This window comes from Xenopus laevis, chromosome 4L (genome assembly GCF_017654675.1).
Source record: "Xenopus laevis strain J_2021 chromosome 4L, Xenopus_laevis_v10.1, whole genome shotgun sequence".
Classification (NCBI taxonomy): domain Eukaryota; kingdom Metazoa; phylum Chordata; class Amphibia; order Anura; family Pipidae; genus Xenopus; species Xenopus laevis.
In genome coordinates, this window is record NC_054377.1 from 10,934,675 (window position 1) to 10,962,594 (window position 27,920).

The window sequence follows — 27,920 nt, forward strand, 5'->3', positions numbered from 1 at the left end:
AACCTTTGGTCTGAGCCACCCATAGCTCGTGAAATGGATTTAGGTGTATCAGTCATTCAGACATAGTTCCAAGTATATGTAGGGCAGTAAATACATATTCACCCCTAATTCTTACTCTAAGTGACCTTCAAGCTGGGCTTTTAGGTGTATTTTAGAAGAGCAAATGCCCCTTCTTCCCAATTCTCATCTGAACTGGCATTCAGGCTGAGCCCTCCTGTCACTGCTCCAAGCCCCCACAGTTTGGAAAACACTGGACTAGGGGTATCCAGGAATTTCTTTTAAAGGTAGTTTTTATTGTTTTGAACGTGTAAACAAAACACAACCCATCAAAACAACCCAAATGCATTACATGGAATCAAACATGGAATACAAGCCGACAGATAGGATATTGTACCAATAAAAGCCATGGTTTGTTGGATACACGAAGAAGTAATCTTTGTGCTTTGGGATTTGAGTCACCGCTTTCTCCAGGCTGGATCGGGAAATGGCATAGCTGCCTTGTGTGGGGGAGTATGGAGGCTACTCCTGGGAAGTTCTTAAACAGCTAGAGTGCAAATTCAAGGTGTAAGATGCATGGAATCCCTGCACACCAAGCTAGGGTGGGATTCTGAACACTATGGTATGCACTAAATACCAGCACAACCTTGTTGCATGAAAAAGTCAGGATTTATCTAGTCCATGCTCAAGGACTAAGTCAGGACTAAGACCTAGTAGCCAGCTTTCCAATTTTAGGACAAAACTTAATCTTGGAAGGGCTTATAGACCAAGTTGGCAAAATGGCAAGTCAACTTCTATACAAAACAAAGTCAGGGTGCAATAGTACACAAGAATGAGATACAAAACTACAAATGTACCCAAGCCAAGACAAAACCAACTGCAACACTTTATCACAAGACAAAGAATGAGGCTTTTTTTCATGGATTTAACCATAAAAGAACGTTGGTCACATTAGGTCTATCATTTATGCCATCTTTCGGTTGGCTCTCCATCACCAAAGAGAACTCCAGACAGCAGTTTGACTACATCAACATTTAATGGGGTGGCGGTAAACAGGACATGTTTTTAGGTTCTTCAAGCTCCACTTTACTACTGAGACTGCCCAAATAGTGCTGCTCACTCTCAGATACTGGAGCAGTAGATGCAGAACCAATACAAGCCTTGGGATTTTAAAAACTAAGGTGGCACCAAATTCATCAATGGGCAAAAATATTAAAACAATAAACTGAACACAATTTTGGCAAAACATAGTCCCTGTTTCATCCATAGACCTCTTCTGGGAATACCAGAATTTGAACAATGTTTATAAGGCAACATGAAGTCAATATACAATGGAATATGGCGACTTTGGGGATTTTGGGAATAAAATACTTTTAAACCAGACAATAAAATGCTACTATGATGTGTCACCCAAAACTCTGCCCCCAAGTCAGGTCTTTTTACCCCTCACACATGGAGGTGGGATTCGCACAACTGGAGCAATTTTACTTTCTGGAGCCATCCATAGCGACCAAGCAGCAATTAGCTGTAATTAGTCGACTGGTTGCTATGGGTTACTAGATGAAAAAGTACACCTGTTTTGAGAATCCAGCCCTTTCTCTAGCAAACACATCTTCAAATATGATTTTTCTCTATATTAAGATATTCTAGCGGCACTATGAGCAATGCATCAACCCAAAAGGATATTTAAATATTAGTGCACCTGGATTTGTTCCATATCCATCACTTGGAAGGGTTCATTTATGAGCAAACCTGCACTTTTTAGTTTAAAACCATAATACAATTTTTTTCCCCCAAGAACTGGAGCATAAAAGTGGGTGCAGCAATTCATATGTGGGGTTACCAACACAGGTGCAAATGAAGGTGCATGTTGGTAAATCAAACATAAGTTGCATTTACATTGCATGTTTCCGATTGTAATCAGCGAATCCCTTCATTCTACCAAAAAGAGAAAGCAAATCCCAGCCCCAGCCTGACTAGCAAAGCTTGTGGCACCCACTGCTTGTGGCTCCCGTTGATCTATATTAGTATGAGTTTTAAAATATATGTTAAGCAAAAGCACAACAGCTGCTCGATTTGACATTTCAATGGAGACGTACTGCGCTCACAATCAAAGGGAGCTGCGGCATTTCTGAGATCTCCCGGTGCCCCGGGGAAGGAAAGGGAACAGCTCCTTTGTTTTTTCCACACTGATGAATCCACGTGGATATTTTAAGGGCTGAACCTTGTTAACTGTACTGCACCCTGCGAGGCAGGAGGATTTATACGTCTAATAACGGCTGTAGCCTTCGAGAAAGAGTCGGACACAGCAAAATGTTCACTATGAAGTATTTCTGTGGCTGCAAAGCCAGAAAATAAAAGTTGATGAATGGAAAAATGCTTTTGATTTTGCTTTGGTGATTTCAATTAGAGTTACCATTAAGGAGATCCATATTTTATTTAAAAGAACGGGATAAAGAGAGCTCAAACCTTACTATAAAACCTATAGTAAGAATGGGCATAATAGTCTCTGGGAAGGGAGTGTGACTGTGGGATAGCAGGTATAGTAGGGAGAGATGGTGTCTATAGTAACAGTGGATAATAGTCTCTGGGAAGGGAGTGTGACTGTGGGATAGCAGGTATAGTAGGGAGAGATGGTGCCTATAGTAACAGTGGATAATAGTCTCTGGGAAGGGAGTGTGACTGTGGGATAGCAGGTATAGTAGGGAGAGATGATGTCTATAGTAACAGTGGGATAATAGTCTCTGGGAAGGGAGTGTGACTGTGGGATAGCAGGTATAGTAGGGAGAGATGGTGCCTATAGTAACAGTGGATAATAGTCTCTGGGAAGGGAGTGTGACTGTGAGATAGCAGGTATAGTAGGGAGAGATGGTGCCTATAGTAACAGTGGGATAATAGTCTCTGGGAAGGGAGTGTGACTGTGGGATAGCAGGTATAGTAGGGAGAGATGGTGCCTAAAGTAACAGTGGATAATAGTCTCTGGGAAGGGAGTGTGACTGTGGGATAGCAGGTATAGTAGGGAGAGATGGTGCCTATAGTAATAGTGGGATAATAGTCTCTGGGAAGGGAGTGTGACTGTGGGATAGCAGGTATAGTAGGGAGAGATGGTGCCTATAGTAACAGTGGATAATAGTCTCTGGGAAGGGAGTGTGACTGTGGGATAGCAGGTATAGTAGGGAGAGATGGTGTCTATAGTAAAAGTGGGATAATAGTCTCTGGGAAGGGAGTGTAACTGTGGGATAGCAGGTATAGTAGGGAGAGATGGTGCCTATAGTAACAGTGGATAATAGTCTCTGGGAAGGGAGTGTGACTGTGGGATAGCAGGTATAGTAGGGAGAGATGGTGCCTATAGTAACAGTGGATAATAGTCTCTGGGAAGGGAGTGTGACTGTGGGATAGCAGGTATAGTAGGGAGAGATGAGTCTATAGTAACAGTGGATAATAGTCTCTGGGAAGGGAGTGTGACTGTGGGATAGCAGGTATAGTAGGGAGAGATGGTGTCTATAGTAACAGTGGGATAATAGTCTCTGGGAAGGGAGTGTGACTGTGGGATAGCAGGTATAGTAGGGAGAGATGGTGTCTATAGTAACAGTGGATAATAGTCTCTGGGAAGGGAGTGTGACTGTGGGATAGCAGGTATAGTAGGGAGAGATGGTGCCTATAGTAACAGTGGATAATAGTCTCTGGGAAGGGAGTGTGACTGTGGGATAGCAGGTATAGTAGGGAGAGATGGTGTCTATAGTAACAGTGGATAATAGTCTTTGGTAAGGGAGTGTGACTGTGGGATAGCAGGTATAGTATAGGAGAGATGGTGCCTATAGTAGCAGTATATAATATAGCAGTATATATATATATATTTTATTTTTAAACTGGTGGGAGTTCTATTCCTAAGTGTGGGTGGCTGCTAAAAGTAGGCACAGCTTAAGGGCACAACATATAATGAACAGTCCTATATTTGATAAATAATTGGGTTGAAAAATCAATTTTGCCCAAAGCCCCACCACCCTACAAATGAACAAGAATATGTACAAATATTATTTCTGTCCATTTAGAAATGCCGGGACCCGGTCCCCTGGAATCTATGATTTAAGGCACCCAAGAAGAATAAATGTAATGGAGCAGAAAGGAAATATTATATATATTATATATAGTTTCTGCAGATAAAAATATGTCGCAGGCATCACGGAAGAGACGGGCTCAGAATGGCACCATGACAGATGGAAATACAGAGCTAATCAGTGGGTTCCTCAGAGCTGAGCTACATCAAGTAACCTCCATCAAGTTTAATCCATCACCGAAGCGTTTGCTTATTTTATTACTGTCAAACCCAAGCGTTCCCCCCCCCCTCGCCGTCTCCACTGATGCGCAAACCCATTGTAATTCAAGAAAAGAGAAGAAACCTTTTTAGAAAGACAATTAGAGATCTCCCTGTATCAAAACTGCTGGAATTCAATCATTGTAACCCCGAAAAAGGCTTCTTTTCCCAGAAAAAAAAAATCAAATTAAAGGTACAGTAACAACAAATAAAATTCAAGTTGACTGAAAAGCCAACTGATTCTCTAATGAACACGGAGAGAGTGATTCCTTTTGAAGCAGAAGTGAAATCAGTTTTAAGGTGGTAGTAACTCCAGGGTTACAGTTACCCCCGGTCTGGTTTTGAGTTGGACAGCCCAGATTCTTCTTGGGTTGTCAGTTTCAAAATTGTCTGCCCAATCCCTACACCCTTAAGTCATTGTCCCACCACCATGAGGGTTTTCTACATTGGGAAAGCCCTATCAAGGGTCCTGTGTCAATACACAAACTTGTGCCCAGTTTGGAACAGGAGGCAAGGAACAGATTTGGACCCTTAATTAATGGTGTTAATACCCAAATTGGCATGTTCATTTTAGCAGAATCACATTCACCCCTAACCTAAATACTTTAAGAATAAATACTTTAAAGACACCTACCCCCATATGTACTATAAGGCACTAAGTTTGCCCAGGAGTAGCAATCCATGGCAACCAATAAGATGCTTGCATTTAAACAGGTGACTAGTAGCGATAGGTGAATTTTGGGAAATTTAGAAATTCGGGAAACGGCAAAAAATTAGTGAAAGCAAATTTTGTCACCCGCGTCAATTTTGACACCTCTGTTAAAGTCAACGGGCATCTGAATAATGTTGGCGGCGACTGTTCTGACGCATGCATTTTCATGGCAGTTTTGCGAATTTATCTGGTGGCAAAACGCGGAAATTCGTAGCAAATTTGCACCTGCCAAATTTATTCGCCCATCACTAGTGACTAGTAAACTCTAGATGCTGATTGGATGCTATGGGTTTAGTGCCTTTTATTACATAACCTTACTATATTTTTACTTTTTTTTTCATATTTGCAGTAACCACAGGGCCTGCTAAAGTCCTAGGGCCCTGGTGTTTAAATACCACTTCAGCCTAGGACTGGATTCCTTTGGAATCCTATTGCAAAATAATAAAAATCATGATCCCCTTTATTCATTAAACTGTTGTTTCCTGTACTTTTGTATAGTTTCTAGGGATGCACCGAATCCAGGACTCGGTTCGGGATTCGGATTCGGCCGAATCCTTATGCCTGGCCGAACTGAATCCAGGATTCGTTTCAGGATTCGGCCAAATCCTTGCGCCTGGCGGAAATGAATCCAAATTTGCATTTAAATTAGGGGCAGGTAGGGAAATCATGTGACTTTTGGTCAAAAAAGAAGAATTTTTTCCACTTTTTTCATTCCTGACCCTAATTTTCATATGCAAATTAGGATTTTGATTAGGTTTGGTATTTCAAACAAGGGAAAGTTGTGCTCACCACTAATTTTTAAAAACATTAGGCTGGGGTGCAATGAGGCTGTGACCACAAAATACATATAGACAAATACAAGAGTCCTCTGCACTCAACCCATTATCAATATATTGAGCACATTGAAACTTTTTGTGCCATTGCTTATAAAAATGCCTTCCCCTTTAAACAAAACAAAAGTCATCGCCCATATGGCCAGTCCTACACTCAACTTTCATCCTATTCATTAAGAATTAGGGATGCACCGAATCCACTTTTTCGGCCGAATACCGAACCGAATCCGGACCCTAATTTGCATATGCAAATCAGCGAGGGGGAGGGGAAAAGATAGCCGCGCACTAAGAGCGCATTGAAAAAATGTTTTCCTTCCTTGTTTTGTAACAAAAAGTCACATGATTTTAAGGATTCGGATTCAGTTCGGCCAGGCACATGGATTCGGCCAAATCCAAATCCTGCTTAACATGTCCGAATCCTGGCCGAATACCAAACCGAATACTGGATTCGGTGCATCCCAATTGCTTCATTATAAAATTTAAAAAAGGGAGTAAAGGTGGCCATACACGGATAGATCCGCTCGTTTGGCGATGTCGCCAAACGAGCGGATCTCCCTCCGATATGCCCACCTTGAGGTGGGCAATATCGGGCTGATCCGATCGTGGGCCCTAGGGCCCAACGATCGGATCCTAGCGTTCGCCAAACGGGCGGTCGGATCGCGGGACCGCATCAACTAACAGATGCGGCCGCGATCCGACGGGATTTTTAATCCCATCCGATCGAGATCTGGCCGACTTTCGGCCAGATCTCGATCGGGGAAGCCCGTCGGGGGCCCCCATACACGGGCCAATAAGCTGCCGACACGGTCTGTCGGCAGCTTTTATCGGCCCGTGTATGGCCACCTTAAGTTTTACCTGCAACTTACTCACTGCTTTCAAAGCAAAACTCACAAAATTGGTTGCCCTTTAATGAGCCACCGTGGGATCACCTGACTATGGCTGGATTTCGCCCGAATCTTTCACCAAGGATTCGTGGATTTGGCTGAATCCCAGATAGTGGATTCGGTGCATCCCTAATAGTTTCTGAACTGCGGTCAAGCTACGGTCTTCATCCAATCATGATTATACCCCTGATAACGATCACCTTACTAAGCAAGTAAATAATACTCAATCCAGTCCAGGGTGATGCCTTCAACTCTCAACCATAATAGTTCCATCTTAAAATTGGCCACCTTTAATTGACATAGTACATACAGGCTATTATTACTAAGCCTCCCACCAAAACAAACCCTTATTTATCTGTGATGTTCCCTGTGTAATATTTATGTAGCCAGATCCCTTACCTGGAATGGAGACTGGCTGTTGTAGTTCTTTATCTCCTTGTTTGCCCCTCGGAATAGCAGCACCCGGGCACAGCTGTCCTGTATCAAATCAAAGGGAAAATCCGTCAGTGATGAACCGATTCCCAACCAGGTCACAATCTGATCTTCCTCTCAATAAATGAATATTACAGGGAGGCAGATCAGCCAGTAGGAGGGCAGCGAGGGCCACACTAACGGCTCCTAATGGCTTATGTATCATTAACGCGCCGCGCATGGGAGCACATATTAATCTACAGACCCTGATGCAGAATGTGCTCATGGGCAGCGGGCGCCGCTCACAGCCGGTTCTGCTCCAATGACTCCCCAGCGGGCTCAGTACAGAGGAGAATCTGGATTTCATTGGGCAGAAAAGTGTTCTAAACAGAAGTAAAGGGAACATTAAACCTGTTTAAAGGAGTTGTTCGCCTTTAAATTACCTTTTAGTATGATGTAGAGAAGAATATTCTGAGACAATTTGTAATTGGTTTTCATTTTTTATTATTTGTGGTTTTTGAGTTATTATGCTTTTTATTCAGCAGCTCTCCAGTTTGTAATTTGAGCCATCTGGTTGCTAGGGTCCAAATTACCAAATTACCCTAGCAACCATGCTATAATAAGAGACTGGAATATGAATAGGAGAGGCCTGACTAGAAAGAGGAGTAATAAAAACCAACAATAACAATACATTTGTAGCCTTACAGAGCATTTGTTTTAAGATGGGGTCAGTGACCCCCCTTTGAAAACTGAACAGGGTTCACAGAATAATTTAAAAACTGTAAAAATAAAGACTAATTGAAAGGTTGCTTTGAATTAGCCATTCTATAACATATTAAAAGTTAACTTAAAGGTGAACCAACCCTTTTTATGATGTAAAAGAGCAATAATCTGAGACAATTTGTACATGGTTTTAATTTTTTATTATTTGTTGTTTTTCAGTTATTTAGATTTTTTATTCGCAGTTTGGTTGCTAGGGTCCAAATTACCCCAGCAACCATTGATTTGAATAAGAGACTGGAATATGAATAGGAGAGGTCTGAATAGAAAGAGGAATAATAAACAGTAGCAATAACAATACATTTGTAGCCTTACAGAGAATTTGTTTTAAGATGGGGTCAGTGACCCCCATTTGAAAGCTGAACAGGGTTAAAAGAAGATGGCAAATAATTTAAAAGCTGTAAAAATGAAGACCAATTGAAAAGGTTGCTTTCAATAATCCATTCTATAACATACTAAAAGTGAACTTAAAGGTGAACCCACTACTTTAAGAGAAAGATCCTGTACTGTAAACTAATGGAGTATGACTTACTGGCTGGATAAATACTAGGAGCAGTTCCTATAATTGGTTTATTCTGGTTACTCAAGTAATAGGATTGGCATTGGTTGGATGCTCATCTGAAGAATGGCCATAAAGAAGATTTTTTTTCCCCACTGGGGCCCCATTCTACTTGTTGGCAGGGCTATCCTTCTGGCTGGGAAAGAGGGCCCCACTAACTAAATAATATTGGGCCCCTGATGGCAGGAGATTATGGACTTTAGCAGCTTAGTTACCTTCAAGTGCACGTTACTGACTTATCTATTATTACAGAGAAGGAAGCTTTCTGGATATTGGGTTTCTGGATAAGAGGGTTCCTATACTACAGCTGGAGGCACCAAGAGGGCTCTTTATGGTAAGAACAGTTAAAGAGGTGGTTCACCTTTGTCAACTTTTAGGGGCAGATTTATCAAGGGTCGAAGTGAATTCGAGGGAATTTTCTAAGCTGAAAAATTGGAAATTCAAAGTCATTTTTTGGATACTTCAACCATCGAATAGGATACTACGACTTCGATTTTGATTCAAAGTAAAATAGTTTGAATATTCGACCATTCGATAATCGAAGTACTGTCTCTTTAAAAAAACTTCGACTTCAATACTTCGCCAAATTAAACCTGCCGAAGTGCTATGTTAGCCTATGGGGACCTACTAGAGCATTTTTCTATGTTCGAAATTCAACCCTTGATAAATCTGCCCCTTGGTATGTTATAGAATGGCTAATTACAAGCAACTTTTCAATTGGTCTTTTTTTTTTTTACAATTTTTAATGGCTTGCCTTCTACTTCTTTTTCCAGCTTTCAAATGGGTCACTGACCCCATCTAAAAAACAAATGCTCTGTAAGGCTACAAATGTATTGTTATTGCAACTTTTTATTACTCATCTTTCTACTCACGCCTCTCCTATTCATATTCCAAATCAATGCATGGTTGCTCGGGTTATTTGGACCCTGGCAACCAGATGTCTGAAAATGCAAACTGGAGAGCTGATGAATAAAAAGCTAAATAACTCCAAAAAAACACAAATCATAAAAAAAAATGAAAACCAATTGCAAATTGTCTCAGAATATCACTCTCTACATCATACTAACAGTTAATTTAAAGGTGAACAACCCCTTTTAAAGTGACAATAAGCTTTATAACAGTAACATGGCCGGATCAGGCTGCTTTGTGCTGACTTTACACGAATGACACTGAGAAGTATCTCAGGCTAAAGTGTCATTAAGCTGATCCTTTCAAGCACTTATTTGATAGCCGGGGAATTGCTTTTCTTAATAAATGTCTCTTTCTCTCCTGCCAGATTGTGCTGAGCTCACACCTATTGTGCAAACCCACCAAACTCCTCCGACCTCTCTGCTACACGGAGCACTTTACTGCCTCATTAACTCCCCCCCTGCATGAGACTACAACTGCCAGGTCACACGGAAGAGACACCTGAGCTGAACCTAGAGATCTCGTATTTGGTTTCATTCGCAAGAAATCAACCTGACTTAATAGGGTTGTTCCCCTTTAAATAAATTTTATGGGTCAGATTTAAAACTCCCATGAACTCGAAATTCGACCAATTGCTATTTATTTTAAAAAAATCGAATTTTTGGAACTCGGGTGAATAGAAGCGAACCGCAAACTTGAATCAAATTCGAATCGTATTCAATTCGAGTTTTTTTTTTTCCTTGAAAAAAACTTGAATGTCAGGAAGGCTACAAACAACTCCCAGGATGTCTTTCATAGGCTAAAACAGAAATTCGGCATTTTTACGGTGGCAAATAATCAAATTAATTAAATTAAATCTCGAAAATCGAATTCAAATTTTTTTTTAAAAAAAACTCGAATCAAATTTTAACAATTCCCTAGTCGAATTTCACAGTTTTGGCCGTAAAATAACTCAAAAATTTTAATTTGCACTTCGACCCTTCATAAATCACAAGTGTGATGTAAAGAGTGATTTTCTGAGACAATTTGCAATTGGTTTTTATTTGTTATTATTTATGGTTTTTGAGTTATTTGCTTTTTATTCTGCAGCTCTCCAGTTTGCAGTCTCAGTCATGTGGTTGCTATGGTCCAAATGACCCTAGCAACCATGCATTGATTTGAATAAGTGACTGGAATATGAGTAGGAGAGGCCTGAATGGAAAGATGAGTAATAAAAAGTAGCAATTTGTTGCTTTACAGAGCATTTATTTTTTTAGATGGGGTCAGTGACCCCCCTTTCAAAGCTGGAAAGTATCATAATAAAAAGGCAAATTAAAAAAACCATTAAAAAGAAAAAACAATTGAAAATTTGCTTAGAATTCGCCATTCTGTAACATATAAAACGTTAACTTAAAGGTAAACTGGCTCTTTAATGGAATAATTAGGAAGAACATGAAACGGGTTATAAAAAGGAAAAAGACACAATGTCACTTGGGTGGTTGGGGGGTTAATAACACATAACGGGATAATGGCAACACTCTGCTGGATAATGGGGTCACCGACCTGATTATACAAAGCGCAGATGTGAAGAGCGGTGTTTCCGGACGCATTCTGTGCTCCCATGTGGGCTCCATAGAACAGAAGGTGCTCGAGGTGCTGGAAGTTGCCGTGTCGACAAGCCTGCAGGGGGAAAAGAGTCACACGGGGGTCAATAAGCTGCAGAATCGGGGAAATACACAGAATCGGGGCAACGCACAGAATCGGGGCAACGCACAGAATCGGGGCAATGCACAGAATCAGAGCAATGCACAGAATCAGGGAAATGCACAGAATCGGGCAATGCACAGAATCGGGTGCACAGAATTATGGCAATGCACAGAATTGGGGCAATACACAGAATCGGGTGCACAAAATTATGGCACTGCACAGAATCGGGGCAATGCACAGAATCGGGGCGATCCACAGAATCGGGGCAATCCACAGAATCGGGGCAATCCACAGAATCGGGGCAATCCACAGAATCGGGGCAATCCATAGAATCGGGGCAATCCACAGAATCGGGGCAATCCACAGAATCGGGGCAATGCACAGAATCGGGGCAATGCACAGAATCGGGGCAATGCACAGAATCGGGGCAATGCACAGAATCGGGGCAACGCACAGAATCGGGGCAATACACAGAATCAGAGCAATGCACAGAATCAGGGCAATGCACAGAATCGGGGCAATGCACAGAATCGGGTGCACAGAATTATGGCAATGCACAGAATTGGGGCAATACACAGAATCGGGTGCACAGAATTATGGCAATGCACAGAATCGGGGCACTGCACAGAATCGGGGCAATACACAGAATCGGGGCAATGCACAGAATCGGGGCAATGCACAGAATCGGGGCAACGCACAGAATCGGGGCAATACACAGAATCAGAGCAATGCACAGAATCAGGGAAATGCACAGAATCGGGGCAATGCACAGAATCGGGGCAATGCACAGAATCGGGGCAATGCACAGAATCGGGTGCACAGAATTATGGAAATGCACAGAATTGGGGCAATACACAGAATCGGGGCAATGCACAGAATCGGGGCAATGCACAGAATCGGGTGCACAAAATTATGGCAATACACAGAATCGGGGCAATACACAGAATTGGGGCAATACACAGATAGAATAGGAAAAGTCAAGCAATAAGCGGCCTCATTACAGAGAGATCAGGGGTCTGGGGAACCTGACTTACTCACGATGGGAACACATACCCTAAATATGTAGTATACAGAATTCATTGTATATTATCCCACGTAATGAGATACAGAACATTCACTCACTGTATATTTACATTTATACACACGGATGGGAGCTGCCATAGTGTCTGCATTAGACAAGACAATATAAAAGGCACAGCTGCTTACCCAGAACATTCACATATGACCAAAAGCTGGTCTGTTGTTTCCCAACAGAATATGAGGGTTTAGTTTATAATTTTCCCTAAACGTCCTTGCATATTTGTGTAAATATGAGTGGAAGCTGCCATACTGCTTGCTGTAGCTGAGATATTCCTCATATGTACAGGATGCCCTTACCAAGAATCTTCACATCAGATACAAGCCATCAGGTGGGGACAGGGGGTACTGCAGGCAGGGGCCCCATAGCAGAGGGGGCCCAAGAGACCTAAAAGTGTGATTCACTACTTTCAAATGGGTGGGAATTGTGGGAAAGTGGGTGGGGTTTGGTGGCAAGTGGGTGGGGATTAGTGCAATGGAGATGTTTAGGGTGGATAAAGGGTGCAGCCCCATTCTACTTGTTGGCAGAGCCTTCTGTCTGGGAGTCTAGGAGACTGATGGGTTAATAAATGGGGGGGAGGAGGGATCTGCTATGGGGCCCCACGATTGCTGATTGCAGCCCTGGATACTGTACAGCTAATAAAAGGGGATACTCAGCAGAAAATCATTTCTAAGCTGTTAGACATTTAGCTATAAAGGTGGGTGCAGGGTTGGACTGGGCCGGTGGAAAACAGGGTGAAATCCCATGGGCCGTGTGGGAGGATGGGAGGGAGGAATGCAGTGGGTTGGGGGGGTTCAAGGGGTTAATGGGCCCTTGGGTTGTTGGCCCCCGGTATGGGGGATATACCTAAGTAGGTATATTTCCCTTTTAAAGAAAATAGAAAGGAAGAAGAACAAGCAAATAAGCAGTATGGCAGCACCCACAAAGCAATAAATTAGGGGTGCACTGAATCCAGGATTTGGTTCAGGATTTAGCCAGGATACATCCTTTTAGTGCAGGATTTGGATTTGGTCGAATCCTTCTGCCCGGCCGCATATTGCAAATTAGGGACTTTTTGTCAAAAAAACAAGGAAGTAAGAAATGTTTTCCTCTTCCTCTTCCCATCCCTAATGCAAATTAGGATTTGGTTTGGTATTCTGACGAATCTTTTGCAGAGGATTTGGAGGTTCGGGCGAATCCAAAATAGTGAATTCGGTGCATCCCTACAATAAATAAACATATGCAGGAAAGTAACACTCTGCATGAAGCATAACCTATTATAATACAGTGAGTAGTGATGTCATTTCTGTCACATGACTCACTAAAACTTGTGTATTATAATAAATAAAGTAACACTTGTTGGAAAATATGAGGATAGAAGTTACCTCCGATTTCCATGACGTTCAGGCCTCCTGTTTTTATTTGGTCATGGAACTCCTCGGTGACTTAATATCCTTATAATTTACAGTAGGGGGTACTTTACTGAGCCGTAACCTACTTCCTAATAATGACATGTCACAAGGGTACAAGTAATAGAGATTCTCTGGCCATGGCCACTAGCCGGGTTATTACATATAAGAGCATGTGATTGGCCCTGGTCCCTGTATATATCCCTACAGTAAGGCACATACAGTACATGAGAGATTCCAGTACAGTAAAGGAATAACTGTACAACGACTGTACAACGTCTCTACCAGCAGAGGGCGCCAGAGGCTGCTCAGTCTATTCTGCATGAGAAACTCCAGATGCTTTTTGTCAGGCCGACTCTTAATTCATCATTTAGGAGCAGAAACTCAGCGCAGGAACAATGTGCAACACAAGCTCAGCCCGGCAGGATCAGTCGGGAGGCGCATGAATGTTTCATGATGATGTGAAATCAGGCGGCATTGTATCTTATTGCTTTCATTAACTAGGCTCGTTTTAAAGGAGAAGTGCATTCTTTCTTCTAAAAGAGGATAATCAATCATATGTCTATTAATGTCCAGTTGCCCATAATCCGCTGTGCACATTTGGGTTTATCACCATAAATGGGAGCTGTCATACTGCTTGCTTTGCTAAACAAGCCAGTCAAACCTTTTTTTAACAATCAAATTATTATTATTATTATTATTATTAACATGTATCTGTAGAGTCGCAACAAATTGTGCAGCACTGTAAAATAAATGTGCTTATACAAAGAAATCACATGAATTACATACATAGTTACATTCATAACAACCAGTACCGGTACAGAAGTTTAGGAAGGCCCTGTGCAAAAGAGCTTCCAATCTAAAGGGGAAAGGAATGAAACAAGGTGCGGGAGTGAGCAAAATCAAAAATAAGTGGGTGAGAGATGAATGCTAAATATTGCATTTATCTCTCAATTGCTTATTTTTGATCTTGCCCACTCCCGCACCTTGTGTCTCATTCTGTTCCCCTTTAGATTGTAAGCTCTTTTGCACAGGGCCTTCCTAAACTGTACCGGTACTGGTTGTTATGAATGTAACTATGTATGTAATTCATGTGATTTCTTTGTATAAGCACATTTATTTTACAGCAATGCCAATATGTTGCGGCTCTAAAAATACATGTTAATAATAATAATAAATTCAGGTTGTTAAAAAGAGGTTTGACTGCCTTGTTTTGCAAAGCAAGCAGTACGACAGCTCCCATTCATGGGGATAAACCCAAATGTGCATTGTCGGATTATGGGCTACTGGACATTAATAGGTTGTTACTGTATATCAGAGAAAGTTCTAACCACTGACTAAATTTGCATGTTACTAGTGATGGGCAAATCTGTCCTGTTTCGCTTGACCGAAAAATGGCGAAAAAAAAGTGACGGGTGACTATTTTGTCCAAATGCAGTAAAGTCAATGGCCGTCCAATAGTGATGTGCGGGTCGGATAAAATTTTACCCAACCCTAACCCGCCCTTCGCCAACCGGCCCCCACGTGACTTCCATTTTAAGGCCCTCGCCGACCCGCTCCCGTCTATGACGTCACAAAAGGGGAAGGGCATGAGGAGCGCGTCTTTAAAAAATTAAGCCGAAAGTCGGACGCCGGCAGTTCCGGGTGGCGGGCAGGGAGAGCAAGACCTGCCCGCAAATGGAGGTGTGAGGTCACCCCAAACCCACGGGTCCCCCGGTTATCGGGGGTTAGACCAGGGCAGAGAAGGCTATACCTTCTGTATCTTGTGTTTTGTCGGGTCGTCCGCCTGAAACAGAACAGAGCAGGGGGCACTCCAGTTACAACTTCATGATATTAGCAGTGTAAAATTGCTAATGTCATGAAACCTAGAGAAAAAAAAACAATGAATGTAAATTGCAAAAGTGCTCAGAAGTGCGCTCTGATGTGAATTTAAGTTACATAGGTGGGCATAGGTCCCCTTTAACCAGCTTTTTGTTGCGTGTAAGTGAAAAAGGCTGGCGGCACAATACCACCGGACATGTTTCTTTAAACTAAATGCATAACGAGAAGGAGCAATTAATTATAGATGAAAGATATCATGCTTTCCTGGAGTGAATAATATCCCCCTTTGCTGACAAGAGTAACAGCATTTACATTGCATTATATAGGGCCACTCGGCGTCACAATGGATCCATATATCTAATAGGAACGGCCAATTAAAAGCCCATCCTGGCAGGGGAAAAAATAAGCATTAAACCCAAAGGCCCTTAACATAGACATGTCAAACTCTTATTTCTGGCTCTGTAACATAAACAAACGTGGGAAGTGGGATGTGCAGCAACTTAGTCTGTGTCTGTATAAAGGCCACCTACGCCCACGCGTTTCTAACTGCTAATTCACTAAACAAATGCCTAATGAAAGGAAATGTCATTCTAAGCAACTTCCCAGTGTGCATTCCTTACTCATTTCCAATACTGAGAAACCGTGCGGCGGCGTCTGCTGGGCACCTACCTGGTGAATCTCATGCCAGCCGTTTTCATCTTTGCACCCGACCGCCGCATGTTCGTGAAGCAGCAGCTCGCAACAGTAAGGGTCCCCTCCCACCATGGCCGTGTGGTACAACGGGGTCAGACCCCGGCTATCCTTGTAATCCGGAGAAGCTCCCAGCTCCAGCAGGGTCTGTAAAAAAAAAAGAAAGGGCTTGATAAAGGGCCCTGTGCGGCCCGAAACGTTGCCTTTTTCTACTGTAATGAGCCAATAAAACACTTGAAACGCAACAGAAACCTGTTTGTCAGTGTGCTATGGTCGTATGGACTGAATGTAAAAAAAAAAGAGGCAGGGTTGTTCACTTTTAAAGGGCACGTAAAAGCAAAAAAAAAAATCCCATTTTTACTTTCTTTAATCAAAAAGAAACCTATCTCCAATATATTTTAATTAAAAAATGTGTACTGTTTTTTATAAGAAACCTGACTGTATGCAGTGAAATTCTCCCTTCATTTACTGCTGTGGATAGGAATTGTCTGCTTTGCAGGGAAACAATCATACTTATGAACAGCAGGGGGAGCCCCCGCCTTACTTCCCAGCCATGCAGAACTCCAGCAGCTTTGTTTGTTTCCCTGTAGAGCAGTCGGCGACTGTGTAGAGATTTGTATTGGATTTTATTTTTGCCTTTACATCCCCTTTACTGTTTCCAACTCCAGCTGCAGGGACACAGATCATGGAGCCAGATTTAAACAGATAAACTGGAGGATTATTTTGCTGCAGCCACTGGTTCTGCAGAGTTGGAGAAAGTTTGTATTAAACAATACAAAAACGATAAAATCGACATCCACTGCAGATTAGGGATCGTGGCCAAGCGACAAATTTAGTCATGGACTCATTTCCCAACATTATGGAGAATTGTAGATATTTCGCTTGTTTCTTCTTGAGTCTTTACTCCCCCCCCCATCCTGATTAAAGGCAACTGTTTAGGTCTCAGGTGGCAGTTATAATTGTAGGAATATAAAGGTCAGTTTATATTGGAGACATAACCTTGAGTGCGCCTGTAGCAAGTCACAAATCTCTGCAAACATCTCTGAGATCTGGAACAGCACAGCCCTGTGTAACTTTGGCTCGGTTCTCCTTTAATCATTTAATTAACTGGCACGAATGCTAATGCTAATCATGCCCCTTCAAAGAGGCTCCTGAACTCGCAGCAGCTTCTGGCCAGATATTTCAATATTTGTTTTACGTGCATAAAGCTTAAGGGGCTCCCAGTAATGATCCATATAAAAGCCACGTTTCTAACTGGGGGAAAACAAAGGGGGCAGCACAAAGATTGGAACCAACCCAGACCCTAATGAGGTTATCTTCTGCAGTGTCATGAATAGGATGCTCCCAATGTGATAGAAGCTTACTTGCCCTCCCCTGGAAACATTTTCCGCGGACACCCATGGGTATTGGGTCCAGTCGCGAGTAAAGCAGAGTAGTATCTAGAACTGGTCCAAGCAGGTAAAAATGGCAAGTCAAGGTATGGTCACGATTAATAGACCAACCAAGGCTTGGGGTGGCTAAAAGCCTTCCTGAACCAAAACATCTGTATTTCCTATTACAATTATATATTATGCATAGTATGGGCATTGTATTCATTCTATCATGTGTTCTGGGTGCTTTTTATATACCTATATATAAAATGGGGCACCAATGATCATAAATGTCACTCCCACACATAGTCATGTCCCTGATCCAACCAACTATACCCCAGTTATGCAGAATCTGCACCAATCATCAAACCAAATCCTGCAAATCAATCCTTTACATCCCTGACCGCAGTACTAGGGATGTAGCGAACGGCGGAAAAAATGTTCGCGAACATATTCGCGAACTTGCGTCCAAAAATGCGAACGGTTCGCGAACGTCGCAAACCCCATAGACTTCAATGGGAAGGCGAATTTTAAAAGCTAGAAAAGACATTTCTGGCCAGAAAAATGATTTTAAAGTTGTTTAAAGGGTGCAACGACCTGGACAGTGGCATGCCAGAGGGGGATCAAGGGCAAAAATGTATCTGAAAAATACATTGTTGACACAGCGCTGCGTTTTGTGCTGTAAAGGGCAGAAATCACACTACGTCACTCAGGTGATGTTTCTGGACACGGAATGTGAAAAAGCTCACACAGCTAGGTGGCACTTGGTTAAAGACTGGGCAAACAATGCCTGCAAGGGCAACGTATACGGGGTACGGAATATATTATTGCTGCTGTAAAAACATCACTCAGGTGATGTTTACGGACACGGAATTATTATTGTTATTTAGACAGAATGTGAAAAAGCTCACACAGCTCGGTGGCACTTGCATACCTCCCAACTGTCCCTCTTTTGACCACTCAACCCCCTGTCCCTCTTTTGTACTGGAAAGTCCCTCTTTTCTCTGCACTGAACAGCCAGAAAAAAAACAGTTTCTAACTTAATTGGCTTTTGGCAGAGAGCTCAGAACAGCTAACAGGTGCAAATAAGATACTTTGTAACAATTTTGACTCTGGTTGGTGCTGGTGGTGGTGAACTACTAGGAGGAGCAGCACACCAGTCCCTCTTTTCTCTGAACTGAACAGCCAGAAAAAAAACAGTTTCTAACTTAATTAGCTTTTGGCAGAGAGCTCAGAACAGCTAACAGGTGCAAATAAGATACTTTGTAACAATTTTGACTCTGGTTGGTGCTGGTAGTGGTGAACTACTAGGAGGAGCAGCACACCAGTCCCACTCCCCAACACAGCTAGACTAATAGCACTGGGCTCTTATAGTAGCAAAGTAAAAAAACAAAAAAGAAAATAAAAGCAGTCCTTACAAGGACTATTGGGTTATTACAGCAGTCAGCAGATGAGATCAGAAGCAGTGCCCACAGCAGCTACATACAGAGCACTGCAGTAGACGGTAGATTACTAGCCAGCAAAGCTAACTAACCTAAACTCACTGTCCCTCAAATCCCTGCAGAGTTCTGTCCCTACAATACAGAGCAGTATCAAGTAGATTACTAGCCAGCAAAGTTACTATCAACTGTCCCTCAAATCACTAACAGCTCTCTCCCTACACTAGCTCTTCCAAGCACACACAGGCAGAATGAAAAAACGCTGCAGGGCTTCAGTTTATATATGGAAGGGGAGTGGTCCAGGGGGTGTGGGGGTGGTCCAGGAGGGAGAGCTTCCTGATTGGCTGCCATGTATCTGCTGGTCTGGGGTGAGAGGTCAAAAATAAGCGCCAGCTAAGGCGAACCCAAATTGGCGAACGTCGCGTGACGTTCGCGAACATTCGGCGGACGCGAATGGCCGATGTTCGTGCGAATTAGTTCGCGGGTGAACAGTCCGCGACATCCCTACGCAGTACCCCCTGTACTACCCCCTGTCATAGCAGCCTTGACCGTCTGTTCTGGTGCATTATACATGGAATCTGCACTGTATTTCTCCTACCCTGTGTTTGGGGGCATTATGTGTGGAATTGGCAAAGTATTTATGCTGCCATGTGTTCTGGGGTATTATTATTAACATTATTATTAACATGTATTTATATAGCGCCAACATATTGCGTAGCATTGTAAAGTAAATGTGATTATACAACTAAATCACATGAATTATATACATAGAACATATGGAGTAACATACATCACAATAAATACCGGTACAAAAAGGTGAGGAAGGCCCTATGCATAGGCATACACTCTAAAGGGAAGGGAGTAATACACAAGGTGTGGGCATTATATATGGAATTGGCACTATATTTATCCTGCCATGTGTTCTGGGGTATTATATATGGAATTGGCACTGTATTTATCCTGCCATGTGTTCTGGGGTATTATATATGGAATTGGCACTGTATTTATCCTGCCATGTGTTCTGGGGTATTATATATGGAATTGGCACTGTATTTCTCCTGCCGTGTGTTCTGGGGTATTATATATGGAATTGGCACTGTATTTATCCTGCCATGTGTTCTGGGGTATTATATATGGAATTGGCACTGTATTTATCCTGCCCTGTGTTCTGGGGTATTATATATGGAATTGGCACTGTATTTCTCCTGCCATGTGTTCGGGGGTATTATATATGGAATTGGCAATGTATTTATCCTGCCCTGTGTTCTGGGGTATTATATATGGAATTGGCACTGTATTTCTCCTGCCATGTGTTCTGGGGTATTATATATGGAATTGGCACTGTATTTATCCTGCCATGTGTTCTGGGGTATTATATATGGAATTGGCACAGTATTTATCCTGCCGTGTGTTCTGGGGTATTATATATGGAATTGGCACAGTATTTATCCTGCCGTGTGTTCTGGGGTATTATATATGGAATTGTCACTGTATTTATTCTGCCATGTGTTCTGGGGCATTATATATGGAATTGTCACTGTATTTATCCTGCCATGTGTTCTGGGGTATTATACATGGAATTGGCACTGTATTTATCCTGCTGTGTGTTCATTGGTCTGCCTTGTAGCTGCCACCTCCAACTAGTGAATTAGGGGCATTTCCCCAGCCTCAAATTTAATTTTTTCTAGTTCTCTCATCCAGTGCCTTCATAAGGTAGTTCATTGTAACTAATAAAAACAAATCCAAAACGAATCCATGTTAACGATAAAACGTTGTATATTGTGGCTGCAAAAGCAGGGTAAAAAATACATAGAAAACCAACAAGAAAGTGGTACACATAGCGGCACCAGGGAAATAATCTAAAATATTTAAAAGGGGCTAAGAGAGTCAAGAGCAGACAGGCCTAATTGCACCATGTTGAGCATTACAGTTACTAACACATAATCTAAGTGGCACCGACAGGGAGACCAGGCACGGGAGTAGATTAGTTAAGACACTCATTTTCCTCTCTAATATGCAATCTGTCCCTTCCTTAAAGGTGCGCTGCCAGAAAGAGAAGCCTGTAATGTAAAATATTCCGAGTCACACTGGAGCTAATGGAAGATCTCACGGCAGGTGACCCAATAAGATGCCGAAATATGCTGAATTAAATTCAGGCCACGGGAAACCCTGGAGAAATACTTGCTCTGAGAGATGAGAAACAGTTTGAAATGCCGAGTGATATTTCTGCCAGCGTGAGGGTCAGAGGAAACAAGCCCTGTCTCATTAAAGGGCACATATAACCATATCAATGAGGTGGCAGAGGAAATGGAACAGAGGGCGAAGGTCAGGGATGGTTTAAATGTCAGATGGTTTAACTCCCCTTTCTACAGGTCATATGTTAAAGGCATAACTACACCCACGGGGCCACAAGAAGGTATAGTGTTGTCATGAGGGAAAGTGTATATATGTTTGAGGGGGTGTAGGGGTTATTTACAAAACTACACTATTGCTTGTAGCAGAGTAAATGGTGCTAGGACTTCTGAGCTCCATATGCGCTCTCAGTTGGATCAGTGTTACCCACCCACTATAGACATTTGCCAATGAACATGCTGATTGCAACGATGATAATGTGTCCCACCATCTCTCCCTACTATACCTGCTATCCCACAGTCACACTCCCTTCCCAGAGACTATTATCCACTGTTACTATAGACACCATCTCTCCCTACTATACCTGCTATCCCACAGTCACACTCCCTTCCCAGAGACTATTATCCACTGTTACTATAGACACCATCTCTCCCTACTATACCTGCTATCCCACAGTCACACTCCCTTCCCAGAGACTATTATCCACTGTTACTATAGACACCATCTCTCCCTACTATACCTGCTATCCCACAGTCACACTCCCTTCCCAGAGACTATTATCCACTGTTACTATAGACACCATCTCTCCCTACTATACCTGCTATCCCACAGTCACACTCCCTTCCCAGAGACTATTATCCCACTGTTACTATAGGCACCATCTATCCTAAGAGCAGAAATTTCATATTTTCATTCTATCTCATTGTTCTCCTAAAACATAAGTAAAATGACATAAGGTGCATGATTTTGGTGTCTTCTACTTGTTAAAGGGAATATCTATGCAGAGGTATTAAAAATAAATTATCTTAGGAGTTAACCAACACGCAGTTGTTAATCATTGAAAATTGAAATGTGATGATTCGGATAAAATCTTTGTGAAACTATTTGCTCGCCGCCAACGTTAAGTTCTTATTTCCATGATGCCCATCAATGTCAGCGAGTGAGATTCACAGAGTCCCCGGAAGCAATAAAACCTCCCTTATTTATTCAGCCTTTAATACTATAAGCTGTCAGTTTGAGAGCTTATTTATTAAAACGTGTGATCAAGGGTTAGGAGTATGAGGCTGGGGATATGTTTATTCAAACCATCCAGATTCCATTCTGTAAAGGAGCTGAAATAGACTGTTGGAAATAGAAAGTCTAAGAAAAAGTGATGATTATTTGTGTTTCTTGGGAACCAATTACTGAGAGCAAGAAAAAAGGGTCTGTTGTAGCTAATTGTGAGCTATTTTATTGATCGAGCGATCGGCTTCAGCAGGAGATACTCAATAGTAAAATACCTGTTGACGTTATTGATCTGAAAGAAGAGAAGTGAAATCATGGGGGAGGGTAATTAAAGACAGCTTACACAGATTCTTTCATTCTGTGCCCTGGCTAGTTTCATATAAAATGCACCCAGAACACATGGCAGGATAAATACAGTGCCAATTCCTTATATAAAACCCCTGAACACATGGCAGGATAAATACAGTGCCAATTCCATATATAATACCCCAGAACACATGGCAGGATAAATACAGTGCCAATTCCATATATAATACCCCAGAACACATGGCAGGATAAATACAGTGTCAATTCCTTATATAAAACCCCTGAACACATGGCAGAATAAATACAGTGCCAATTCCATATATAATCCCCCAGAACACATAGCAGTATACATACAGTGCCAGTTTCATGCATAATAACCCCAGAACACATGGCAGGATAAATACAGTGCCAATTCCATTTACCCCAAAACACATGGCAGGATAAATACTGTGCCAATTCCATATACAATACCCCAGAACACATGGCAGGATAAATACAGTGCCAATTCTATATAAAATACCCCCGAACACATGGCAGGATAAAAGTAGTGCCAATTCTATATATAATGCCACCAGAACACATGACAGGATAAATACAGTGCCAATTCTATATAAAATACCCCCGAACACATGGCAGGATAAAAGTAGTGCCAATTCTATATATAATGCCACCAGAACACATGGCTGCATAATACAGTGCCAATTCCATTTACCCCAAAACACATGGCCGGATAAATACAGTGCCACTTCCATATATAATACCCCAGAACACATGGCAGGATAAATACTGTGCCACTTCCATATAAAATACCCCAGAACACATGGCAGGATAAATACAGCACCAATCCCGCATTTACTAACCCAGAATACACACATGAAGGCAATGTCAACTTCATGTACAATACATCCATCCTGTTTGTGGGAAATGTATTTTAATATGTCCACTAGGATCATGTGCACACATTAAGATGTCCAACCTACAAACCTCTAGCTGCTGATCAATATCAGCTGAAAGGCTTTAGATTAAACCAGTGGGTCCCAAACTGTGAGGCTTCTACCTAAAGAGGTTCGTAGCTGGAGTAGCAAAGTGAAGGAAATGTTAAGACCCAAGGATAGTTACACATGGTGCTTTATACAATATAGTGATGCTAGCTGAAATCCAATATCATTGGACCAGTTGTCATACAAATAGGAACCTCCAAAGATGAAGACAGCAGTTGAGAAGTGATGGGCTGATGGACTGTTCATTAGCACCTACCACAAGAGATGACTGATTCTTTGCCCTTGCTGCTTTATGCAGAGCTGTCATTCCATCTTTGGCTCTGAAGTCCAAGTGGGCCCCCCCAACGCGTAGAGCCTTGATCATATCAATTGCGTTATCCATCTGCACAGACAATGTCAGAGGGGTTTCTGCAAGACAAGGGAGAGACAAGTCCATTCAGCTCTTCCATCTGTGACATGCAAACACAAAGAAGATGTATTGAAAGAGCTCACAGGCTCGGTTCACTTATTGGCACCCTTGGTTGAGGTCTTTTCATTCCATGAAGGGCCACTTGACGGGATAGAAATAACACAAGTGATGCAGAACAGGCCATACACATGAATGTATCAGGTTGTATGCATGAATAGCCCAGCTTTACTGAAGACATTAAAGGGGAAGTAAAGTCAAAAATTATGCTAGTAATGCTGTATTTTGTATACTAAACATAAACATGAACTTAGTGCATCAGAAGCCCAATTAAACAAAGTATTTATGTTTTCAAAGTTGGCCACAGGGGGCAGTCATCTTGTAACTTTGTTAAATATCTTTGCAAGACCAAGACCATGCACATGCTCAGTGTGGTCTGAGCTGCGTAGGAATCATCATAAATTATCAAAACAGCACAAGTCAAATAATATCTGCCATAGAAGCTGACTGATTAATAATCAGAATATACAGACTGCACTGGGTCTGCGGATACAAATCTCAACATGGTCGCCTGCTGCTTTATAGGGAAACAAACAAAGCTGCTCCAGTTTTGAGAAGGTGGGAGGCTCCCCCTGCTGTTTGAACGTTTCCCTGCAGAGCAGTTAGGGACCGTCTGAAGTTTCCTATCCACAGCAGTCAGAGCAAGTAAATGAAGGGGAATTTCACTGCATACAGTCAGGTTTCTTGTAAAAACTGTACACACTTTTTAATTAAGGTATATTGGAGATAGGTTTCTTTTTCATTAATTATTTTTTTGCCTTTATATCCCATTTTCCGTATTTTACATTTTCCCGGGATTTGGTGTGGTCCCCTGGCAAATGAAAAATGAAGGTTCTATGTCCATTTATACTCGAAAGCGGGAACAGGTAGAACAGTCTTTTTAAAGGCCAAACAAACAAACATTCCAATTTGGAAAGAAATGAATTGCTATTTTAAAACTCAGAAGAAAAGAGTAAGCGTGGGCTGAAATATATATAAAATAGGTCCTGTTCAGTTCAGTTTCCTTGGATCAGATAATATTCTGTAACCCCCTGTGGAGCAGAGACCTCCATCTCTCCGATCGTAATCCTGCAGTCATCATATTTTCCTAATCGTTTTCCGGTGAATCCACAGATGCAGCCTCCGATATGAGTTCTTATCTCCCCAGAGAGGAACAGATAAATAATGTATTAAGTTTGATCCCGGCCCCTTATTGAATCCCTAATACACAAGTACAGGAAATGTTGACACTTAAACCCTTAAATTATATGGCGGGGAGGGGGGGTGAATTCAATCATATATTTTATCTGAAACCCTATATAAAAGGTGCAGCCTGGGACTGACCTTTGGTATTTATATACTGTATATCTACAAACGAGAAGGCATAAGGACAGAGACATGCTCAAATTCGGGGAGATTAGTTGCCCAGCGACAAATCTCCTCTTCTTCGGGCAAATGATCTCCCGAACTGCCTCCCGCCAACTAGAATGTAAATCACCGGCGGAATGGCAATCAGAGCTCTTCGTTTTTGTCGCCCGAAGTTGCCTCACAAGGAAACTTCGGGCGACTTCGGAAAACAAAGTGCTCTGATTGCCAAACCGATTTATATTCTAGCAGGCGGGATGCAGTTCAGGGAGATTAGTCGCCCCCAAAAAAAAGCAGATTTATCGCCGCACAACTACATCTCTCCGAATCTGAGGGTGTGTCTCTGCCCTTAGATGTCATGGTCTCCATTTAATAGCATTACAGAAATTGCACTTTTCCTACCTCCATTATCTGGGTCGTGGTAGTTTGGGTCCAGCCCTCGGTCCAACATCTTGGAGATTTTCTCCACAGAGCAGTGATGTACATAATCCATAAATTTCCTCAGATTACCCTGAAATAATTTGTTTTTTAAAAAAAAAAGTTAAATCACAACCCGCACCTGAACATGTCCCTAACTCATACCTCAAAAACAAACAAAGAGTTTAGGACTCTCCACCGCTGAGGAATGGGGAGCCTTGCGAGTAGTCTGCCCCAGGGCTGCCATCAGGGGGGACGGTCCTCCCGGGCCTGGAGGATTTTTAGCTATGGGGGGGGCCTGGCTGCGCCGCAATTAACTATTTCGCCGGTGAAATTTACATTGGTTTCGTACGCATGACATCAGTGCGCATGGACGCAACTCTATTTAAACCGCCGGTAGCCTACCGCCTGCACACTGAAGATTGAAGACGCGTCTGGAGAAGGAGCTTCTTCCTGGAGACGGCGAAGACTCGGAATACACTGCTGGAGGAAGAAGAAGACGGCACTGGAGAAGAAGTCGCCACTAGAGACCCCCAGTTGCAGGTAAGTGCCACTGACCACCAATGTGAGCCCCTGATCCCACCATGCAGTGCCACTGACCACCAATGAGCCACTGACCACCAATGTGAGCCTCTGAACCCCGATGCAGGCCCCTGAACCCCCGTGCGGTCCCCTGAAGCCCATGCGGGCCCTTGAAGCCCCATGTGGGCCCCTGAAGCACTAATGCTGGTCCCTGAAGTTCCATGCGAGCCCCTGAAGCCCCAATGCGGGCCCCTGAATCCCCAAATGCGGGCCCCTGAATCCCCCCAAGGAAGGGCCCCTAATCCCCCAAGGAAGGGCCCCTGAACCATCAATGCAGGCCCCCTGATCCCCCCCCCATGCAGGGCCCCTGATCCTCCCAAGGAAGGGCCCCTGATCCCCCTAAGGAAGGGCCCCTGATCCATCAATGCAGGGCCCCTGAACCATCAATGTCCATGTGATCTGGTGGGGGGCGTGGTTAAGGGAGGCGTGGTGAGGGGGGGCCCCGAAAATTTTGTTGTGTGGGGCCCCGTAATTTCTGATGGCGGCCCTGGTCTGCCCCCTAAACCTCCCCTCCCATTAGAATGTCGGCCCAAACCCACCCTCCTGCAGTTTTCAGGTCATTCTTCACATGACTGTCTATAGGAAGCCAAGCTTTTGATTCAAAGAAGACCACCACAGTAGGAAACTTCAGCCTTTCAGATTATTAAACATGACTTGAGTCTGTCTGGCTACTGGCTTTCCCCTCCTTTGGATACCCCTGACCGTACCCAAAAACCCATTGCTGCCTTTGCTTGCCAGAGTATGAAGGGAGCTGTAGTTCATTGGCTGCTCACAAAATTAAGTTGGCAAGCAAAGAAGTCTCAGTTGATGTTTCTGTGGTCAGTTCTAATCCGCGCAACGAGACTTTCCTCTAATCGCTAATTTAATTTTCTGCCAAAAGAACAGTAATACCTACTTAGGATACACTGCCCATATATAGGCATGTTGACACACATACCTTGGTATGGAGCTTGGCTACCTGCTTCTCATCGAGGCTGGGCTCTTTGTACAACCTCTTCTTGTAACGAAACTGCAAAATTAAAAAAAGGACACATAAAACATTTTTTTTAACTCAATAGAACCAGTGACTGCAAAGTTACAGAAAATGATTTCTTTGTAGCAGTCGGGCGAATATATATATACGCACCTCCAGAGATGGAACCCCCCTGCTCATGGGCTGGGGGTATTCCCTGAGAAGCCGCTCCTCGTCCAGGAATTTGCCCTCCCTCCCATTACTGAAGGGTTGGTACAGTCCGTAGTTGAGAACGTCCTTCAGACTCTGGTTGAGGGTGCACAGAATGCGCTGCTTGGCCACCCAGACCGTGGCGTGAGGGTTGAAGCGAATGCATTTCTGAAAATCACAAAGAATCAGAATCTTAGAATCATAGCAGCTAATAACCAATAAAATAATAAAGATTCATAATAAACCCCCTACTGAAAATTATAAGGATATTTAAAGTCACTGAGGAGTTCTGTGACCATATAAAGGCACAAGGCTGCAGGCTGAGTTATACAGGGAACTCAGAGTATCACTCATGTATTATAAGGGATAATGTACCCCCTACTGTAAATGCTAAGGATATCAGAAGTCACTGA

At 42.7% G+C, this 27,920-nt stretch overlaps 1 protein-coding gene across 13 annotated transcripts in view; it reads right to left on the reverse strand.

The window, feature by feature from the left end:
• Window positions 1-27,920, reverse strand: part of shank2.L (SH3 and multiple ankyrin repeat domains 2 L homeolog) — a 278,112-nt gene that overhangs the window by 174,021 nt on the left and 76,171 nt on the right. For all 13 annotated transcript variants that reach the window (XM_041589410.1, XM_041589409.1, XM_041589416.1 and 10 more), the window contains 7 exons: window positions 27,472-27,675; window positions 27,283-27,354; window positions 25,749-25,857; window positions 23,793-23,944; window positions 16,043-16,210; window positions 10,943-11,059; window positions 7,141-7,218 (listed from right to left, as the gene is read on the reverse strand). In XM_041589410.1, coding sequence (XP_041445344.1) covers window positions 7,141-7,218; window positions 10,943-11,059; window positions 16,043-16,210; window positions 23,793-23,944; window positions 25,749-25,857; window positions 27,283-27,354; window positions 27,472-27,675 — 900 coding nt within the window. The remainder of the gene's footprint in view (window positions 1-7,140; window positions 7,219-10,942; window positions 11,060-16,042; window positions 16,211-23,792; window positions 23,945-25,748; window positions 25,858-27,282; window positions 27,355-27,471; window positions 27,676-27,920) is intronic.